Source organism: Alligator sinensis, unplaced genomic scaffold (genome assembly GCF_000455745.1).
Source record: "Alligator sinensis unplaced genomic scaffold, ASM45574v1 scaffold444_1, whole genome shotgun sequence".
NCBI classification, from domain to species: Eukaryota; Metazoa; Chordata; order Crocodylia; family Alligatoridae; genus Alligator; species Alligator sinensis.
Genome location: NW_005841886.1, coordinates 3081009 through 3089166, shown reverse-complemented (window position 1 = coordinate 3089166; position 8158 = coordinate 3081009). Strand labels below are relative to the sequence as shown.

Sequence of the window (8158 nt, the reverse complement as noted above, 5' to 3'; positions counted from 1 at the left end):
GCAGGGTGCAGAGCTCCAGCCTGCCTCTACCCTGCAGGAGGCATGTGCCCCCTATGCCTCCCTAGGGGTGTGTACTGCTGCTACTGTTTTATGTGCCACACCCCTCCCCCACACCTCTGGATGTTCTGCCCCAGCCCCAGGGCCCCATTCACCCCTGCCCCACTCCCTCACTGCAGGGGCCTCAATCTGCACTCTGCCACCTCTTCCCCCACTGCCCTTTTCCTTCCACTTACCAGCTGGGTGTTGTCTGTCTGTGTGTCTGTCTGCTTTCATAGACATTAAGGCTGGAAGGGACTTCACAAGATCATCAGGTCCAGCTCCTCACTCCCAAGCCAAAGCCCACCAGCCCTGCTGCTACTTCTCACTCCTGACTCACAGTACCCTGCATCCTGCCAGGGTGTGTGGGGGCCCTCCCTCCCTGGGTTCCAAGCCCCACACCCACAGCTCCCCACACCTTCACAAATAACCCCTCTCCACACACACACACACACACACACACACACACTTCAAAAATAGCATCTCATGTTTTACGTGCCAATTGCTTGATTTTGTAAGAGTTCATCTCATGATTTTTGGCATGGTGGGGCTGGCAATACTGGAAATATCACTCTCCAACAAGAGCTGCCTTAATGGAGCTTTTTAGTATTAAACTCTTGATAACAGAGTAGAAATCCACACTCCTTTAGTGATTTTTCTAGCATAGAAGTTACACCAAGCAATGTATAGAATCAACATACAATTTTACTTTAGTCAAAAAAAGATTCCTAGCGTCCTGTTTAGGTCTTTCAAGATTAAATTGATCCCCTCCCCCATGGCTGTGGGGCTTAAAATTTCCAGTCTTAGTCTTACCTTGGTGTCAGGGGGCTCAAAGCTGCTGGTCCTCCCAGTAAGCTCCGACCAGTTTTTGGTTTATTTTGAGCCTGTTTAGACAATATGGCAGTTCCTGATCCAAGAGGGACGGCATCTGGTGAAATTACAGCTGAGTCAATGTAAGACATAGAGGAATCTGTGTTCAAGGAAGAGTATTTTGAATTGGAGGATTCCAGGTTGAGTCTGTTTAATTCCTGAAATTAAAAGCAGATTTTAGAATAGCCACATGTCAATATTTCCTGATCAGTATAATTCATTTAACACTGGAGACTGCTCCAAAACAAAGGATTTGACAAAACGTACAATTGTGTCTTGTGGCGTCTCCATAAGGACAGTGTCAGGCTGTCTGTGGGATATGTTGTGGTTAGACACCAATGTTGTGCAAGTGTTGGGCAGGCAGCTGCTGAAGTTCTGTAAAGATGTTAATTTAAATGTCTGGTCAGGGTCTGGTTTTTCACCTGCAAGATTGAAGAGAAATTTAAAAACAATTATTTTTGACCACATACACTTGGTGCTTGTTAAAAAGGAAGAAGGGACATATTTTAAAAGAATAAGTAATTTTAAAAGCAAGTACAGTATTAAAAGAAAAACCACACACTCCTCTCTCTATTACATAAGGGAACCAGAGGGGTTTTTTGGCTTTCAGCCTTAAAGTGTTACCACTCTTTAGAGCATTTATATATTTTGGAAGTCAGAGTACAAAAAAGTGCTCCTAGAAATCCAGGCACAAATGTTGTTTTTCTTAAGGAAAAAAAGGGATATAAAACAGGTCTATCAGTTGGGTTTTATTAAGTTCTTAGACAAAAATCACAGTTGATCAGCGAACCACTGCAAATTTTAAACATAACCTAGACACAGGTCTTAGAGTACAGTAGAGAGTCAATTATTCAGAAAGTCAATTAATCAGATAATTCTGGATTAATGAAACCCCTGAGCCCGAAGCCTGCCAGCAAGACAACTGTGCACTGTTTTTTCATTAGTGCTTAGTGATGTAAAAATTTACACAGTACTATACATTTATGCTTTTAAAAAAGATTCAATGCACAGTGTAGTAATTAAAATGGACTTTCCAACACTTCATACAGTGGTGTTTCATTATCTGGAAAAAACATTATTCAAAATGGTGATGATATATTATTCAAGATTAAATGTACTACAGTATATTGAATTAAAATGTATGCAAAAGACTATTGATGCAACAGTGTTAGCGATACGTGAGCTTTTCTATCAAGTTCTGTAGCATTTTTACTCATTAAAAGGCAGAACAACAGTTTTTTCCTACTGCAACGAGTTACCTGATATTCTCAAAATAAAGCTCACTTATACAAAGAAAGAGTCTTAGGAAACAAACGTTCCCAAAATTAAAAAGTCTACTTAGATACACTTTGCTCCTGAAGCACAAGTGAAGGAAATAAGAATTTTGTGTTCTTGTGTTCTCAGCCTTTTACATGAGAAAATGCCAACTCCAACTGGCCAACTCTTCCATTCCCCACATACAACCCCCAAAAATCTTTTCACAACAGAAGAATTTTGCATACCTACCAATTTCACATAGTGATTCAAAGGGGGACCAGAGGAAAGGATTTAAACTAAGGCTCTTTTGGTAACATTCTGATCCTTTGGCAAGCCTGTCTGTCTTGCTGTAAGAAAGAATACAAAATAGTTTAAGAAAAAGATAAAACATTTAAGTTTAGGATAATTTTCATGAAGAGTAAAAGGCGGCAAAAACAAGAACATCTTTAGAACTTCAGTAAACCCTTTAACTTTTGTTAAACCACAAGGACGGTTAATCTGAAAACAAATCTATTATTAGTATATTTATTTTTATGAGGTGCACCGATACATTGGTCCATATCATATCTGCACTGATAAAAGTAAAATTTACATTATTAACAATCAGCTTTGAGTGGTTGATATGGCTGATAAATGTCTTGTGCGTGCCCATAGCCGCAGCATGCTTGTGGCTGGGAATGCAGCCCGGCAACTTGGAGAGCAGCATTTGGCCAGTAAGTCTGTGGAGGGGAGGGCAGGTGCTGCCCCACTGGGGCAGGACATGGGAGAGCCATGAGTGGCTTGTCTGGGGTGCAGCATGGGGGGGGGGCCCTCCCACCACTGTGTGCACCCCGGGGGAGGCATGGGGGGCACATGCCCCATGGATCTGTGCACAGGGTGAGGGCAGGCTGCTGCTGCCCACTCAGGGCTGGGGGCAGCGCTAGGCTCTACCTGGTGGGGGGTGCTGGGTCAGGGCTGTGCTCAGGATGGGCAGCAGTGGCACTGGGAAGTGGGGTTATGAGGGGTGGGGGCTATAGCCACCCCAAAATTCACCGTAGCCCCTCTCTCAGTGCCAGCACCACCCACCCCATGTGCAGCCCCAGCCCAGTCCTTCCTTGCCAGGAAGAGTCTGGCGCCACCCTCAAACCCGAGTGGGCAGCCCACACTCGCCCCACACAGACCTGGGGGTCATGTGTCTCCCTGCCTTCCCCATGGTGCATGCAGCGGTAGGAGCCACTCCCCCCACGCTCCCCGGACAAGTCGCTTGTAGCTCCGTTGCATTCCCCGCCCTGGCTGTGCAGTGCCTGTCCCTTCTCCAGCCCTTGCCCCAGTCCCACTCTCTCCCTCACCATGAGAGGCCTTGATCTCGTGCAGGGCAGTAACAGTGGGAGGCTGAGGCCCAGGGCAGAGCCATGACCCGCTTCAGTTCTGTGGGCAGGGACATACAGGGAGTAGATTGTGGCTCTGCCCTGAGCCCTGGCCCCATGCTATCACCGCTCTGATCCTGGCCCCTGCCTGCCTGTGGTCCCGTCCCATCCACCTGGCCGAGCGCACCCTGCCCGTGGAGGTTATGGGACAGTCTCCATGGAGACCCTGCCAGACCACCCAGTGCCCTTGGCAGTGGGTGCAGGATGGATGGCCTGGGGCTGAACGGGACCAGTTGTACCCAGCTCCCTCCACTGCCAGGCCCAGTCAACACCCCAGCCCACAACAGTTCACCAAAACTAAAGTGGCCCTTGTGAAGAAATCCTCATCTTTCAGCCCCTTACTTAGGCCAAATCAGGTGACCCCTTTATCTCCTGGTTTTCTTCTTGGTTCAGGCTGGTCAATCAGGTGACCTGGCCAGATAAATTCCTAGGGGGAGGGAGGAGCGCCCTCTTCCTTTGGCAGGCATTTTGAAAATCAAGCAAAGACCTCAGGCTGCTGCCTGAAGATTTTCTGTAAGTAAAACCTGGAAACTAGCCTGGAGTTCGGAATTATGTGTAGGTCAGTCGCGTCTTAAAAGGATCATTGCATCCAATTTCTGTAAAGATTCATGTGCTTATGTTTGCTCAAAGTGACTTTCTCATACTACTTCGCTCCCCCTAATCAATAAAGGTATCGGGTTACAGCTTGACTTCTTGTTCGGGGGGGGGGGGGGGGGGGGGGGGGGGGGAGGAGGAGGAAGAAGAGAGAGAGACAGAGAGAGAGAAGGCGACTTTCGCTCCCCGCTCAAACACCAACATTTGGCTTTTTATTTTCCCTTAGTTACCTGATCCTATCTTTGGATGCTTCAGGCTGAAAGAAGCATCCAGAAATATTACTGGAAGCAATACAAAGCACTCCCAAGGTTTGCAGGGTCTGTGTGCCCCAGGCTGCACAGAGCCCAGACCTGTGCCCAGGTGGTGGCAGTGTTACCCCAGGCTTGTGGGTATTCTCCAAGAAATGAGACAGCTGGCTGTAGGGTCCCCAAGGAAGACTCTCAAAGCATGGTTCTGGGCCTGGCACAGTGAGCTGGGTGGCTCTGCATAGCAGCATCCCCTCCTGTGCTGCCACAGCCCTCCAGCCCAAATAATTGCCCACCCCGACTTCAAAGGAACCGAGTAACTTATTTATTTAATTTATTCACAATGCTCAAAAAAAAAAAAAAAAAAAAATTCTCATTGCTGCTCTTAAAGTTGATTTTTTTTTTTCTTATCTTGGAAGAAGCAAGCTTGTTATAATAAAAGTTTCCAAATTCTAGACAAGCAAAGAGTTTAAAAATTGAAACTTTCAATCCACGTAATTTGTTTCTGAGCATTGATCTGCATTTAGCATATTGGTGAACAGTTCTCTGTTAAATTTAGTTTACATACTCGAGTTGAATGATATTATTTTTGTTATGAAAAGTTTTTTTAAACTGTTACAATGCTGGAATAATTAAAATGAATAAAACAGACAAAGTTTGGGGTTCCTGTTGGCTCACTGAAAGAAAGCAACATACTGACAATCAAAAACAGGAAGAGGAACAATACTAAAGAGGAATGAAACTGACAAGCAGATCCATGTATGTTTCCATAATATTAACTGTAATTAAGAGAAGATATGACATGAGAAGCTGTCTAGCATGTAAGGATTTCTCTATCCTATCCCCTGAAACCTCTCTATTTGCATCTTTCAGAGACATGCAGATTTAAGAACAAAGTGTGTTAAAAATACCCTGCTTTTCCCCTGGATCTTTTAACATAGGCTGCCAAAACCCTGTATAAGTACTGACCTGCTAAAAACACTTTTCGTTAAAGTCATACATGATTAATAGATTTTTAGCTTTGTTATGCAAAAGCTTGCAGACTACACACACACACACACACACACACACACACACATACAGCAGGGGTTGTCAACTGGGAGTGCGCATACCCCCAGGGTACTTGGGAAGGCCCTAGGGGGTACGCATGGGCGGGCAGGTAGAGAACGCCACCACTCTGTGCCGCCACCTCCCAGAAGGATGGCTCCTCTATGGGCCGCACAAGCAAACGCATTATTTAGTAACTACCTTCATAAAATTAAACCTCACCAGTATATATGTCCCAGTAGTGAGAGAGTAAAGCATGAAGAATCACCAAACTCTGTAACAATGTCTTCGTGGCTTTTCTGTTTATTTAGCACTCCACCAGATAAGATCTGTTCTCCTTCTGCAAGCCTTAAAAAAAATTAAAAGGGGTTACACAAAGTTCACAACATTGGTGGTCCATCATTTCCACCCCACTGCAAACAGCAGAAGCAGCAACAATAGAAAACACAGAAATAGGTTTTAAATATCTGAAAGTTCCAAACTAGTCTCCTTTGTGCCTGAAGAGTCCAAAACAAGGAGCCTGGATCTATAAAAACAGGAGATGGGATATTTGAATGCTAAGCACTTATCTTTTGAAAAAGTAGGAAACCCCTATAGATGTTCAAGCTGGGCACAAACACTGGTGGACTATACAACTGTTTTAGTAAAAATTGACTTGATTCACTTTTCGACTGAGATTCTGGCTTCAGCTGCTTGTTGCAACAGTATGAATTGTTGCTCAGGCTAGGAGCCTGAGATGTTTTTACACCAGAATTGCTTTCGAGTCTTGGTCTACACTTCTATACAGAAGAAACCAAGAGCTCTGGATTTACCTTGATTTCATTAAGTAAGGAGTATACCTTGTAGAGCTCTGTTCTCGTTTTCCAACTTGTGCATATGCAGACTGAATTCTTGTGCTTTGCTTGCTCACAAAGACAACTGGAAGAGGAAAGGCCATGGCTTATTGTGTATAAACATGCAGTTAAAAGTATGGCCCAGCATGGATGGTTTCATTCAGTTTAAGACTGATTTCATCATCACTGCAACTCTTGTCAAAACTTTTACTTAAGGGTGGACACTTGTGAACCATTGTACTATTTTAACCATACCAATGGAGTTTAAAGCAGCCTGATCCCCCTGCCTAATGTGAAGGTAATTTCAATGGGATGGAATTGCTTGTGCCAATACATCTTATTCCCAGAAGAAAATGGGAATAAGTGATACCAGTAAAGGCACTTCAATATAGATAGGATTACATCCACAACAGGTTGCAACACTTTAAATACATTTCAAATGAGAGGGGGGGGGAGCGGGGCGGGGAGGAGGAAAGACTCAAAACCAAAAAACACCTACCACCAACTGAAATAGTTTAATCTGAAGAACATAAATTACATACAAATGAGGCCTTAAATGAAAAGGGAAGAAAGAACAAAGAGCTTTTAAACATGTTTCCCTGGGACCCGTCCAAGTAGAGCATTAAATTGATTTCTATTTCAACAGAAAAAGGTGGCAGACTGATTAGTTCCTTTGCAGCAAATGAAACATCAAGAGATGTTAGAGTAGCACTATATAGAAAAGTCATAAAGCACTCGCACACTGCAGCAACTAACCATCCTTGATTTTTCCACATTAACTTGCCCCTGCTATTGGAAGACAGCTTTCACAGAGACCCTAATAAAACATTTTTCTTTTAGTTGGTTAGGATCACAATACATAAATCTTCATGCCACCAGGAAACACAATGTCATACTTCGTCTACTGAACGCATTACACCAGACAGGAGGTGTGGTGGTTTTTTGTTTTGTTTGTTTTTTTTAATTATTTTATTATTTTAGCAGAAATGAAGGTAGACATCCCTTAGAAATCCTGAAAAAAAAATTTAGGACTTTGTCTTGGATAGAACATCTCCTCTGTAATCTATGGTGGCAACTATGAACAGCTGGAATGCCCTTCTGTTCAGTTGGGAGAGCAGCACAGCAGGCTGTGGGCACTCTTTCTCTTGGCATGCATAGCTTAAGCTTGCTCCTATTAAGACATCATACAAGTTGCACCTGTCAAATTTGTATTTAAGAATATTGTATCGATTTTAAGAGTCAAATTACATGACAACTTAATAAAATGAAAACTGAGAATTAAGCAAATTGGTTTCTTACAAAGCAAGACTTTTTCTAATGCTGCTCTTTCTAAAATTTGTTAGTAGCTTATGTCTAGGACAGGGATGGGCAATTATTTTGAGTGGAAGGCCACTTACTGAGTTTTGGCAAGCTGTCAAGGGCCACATGGGTAGCCCCGCCCCTTGACTGGTACCCTGCCCTTGGTCACCATCTTGTGATCGGAAGTCCTGCCCCCTGACCCCCTAACCCTTGCCCCTGGAAATACTTCTTTCACCAAGGGGTTTTGCCATCTCAGAACCAGAAAAACACCAAATTATTTTAAAAATCAAACATCTACAACATTCGTTAATTTGATGTCAAAAAATATTTTGTCCTGATTTACATTCATTTGTGTAGTGTAGGCAGAGGTGATTGTACAATATCTCAAAATGAAGTCTGACTCTTGTATATTGTGTGTGTGTGTGGGGGGGGGTGGATAGGTGTGCGTGTGGCTATGTGGGGTGTGGGGGTCTGCGTGCATGGAAATGCAAGGGGGGTGCGGGCGCATGTGTATGGTGGGATGTGCGTGTGGGACTTGCCCCATGAACACGCACACACAGACACATAAAAC

The 8158-nt window shown here is 44.0% G+C and overlaps 1 protein-coding gene across 5 annotated transcripts in view; it reads right to left on the bottom strand.

Annotated features, from left to right (window-relative positions):
* Nucleotides 1-8158, bottom strand: part of CDC27 (cell division cycle 27) — an 81865-nt gene that overhangs the window by 39091 nt on the left and 34616 nt on the right. For all 5 annotated transcript variants that reach the window (XM_006017840.3, XM_006017841.3, XM_006017842.3 and 2 more), the window contains exons 4-7: nt 5678-5803; nt 2413-2510; nt 1174-1328; nt 850-1064 (exon numbers count right to left, since the gene is read on the bottom strand). In XM_006017840.3, the coding sequence (XP_006017902.1) occupies nt 850-1064; nt 1174-1328; nt 2413-2510; nt 5678-5803 (594 nt within the window). The remainder of the gene's footprint in view (nt 1-849; nt 1065-1173; nt 1329-2412; nt 2511-5677; nt 5804-8158) is intronic.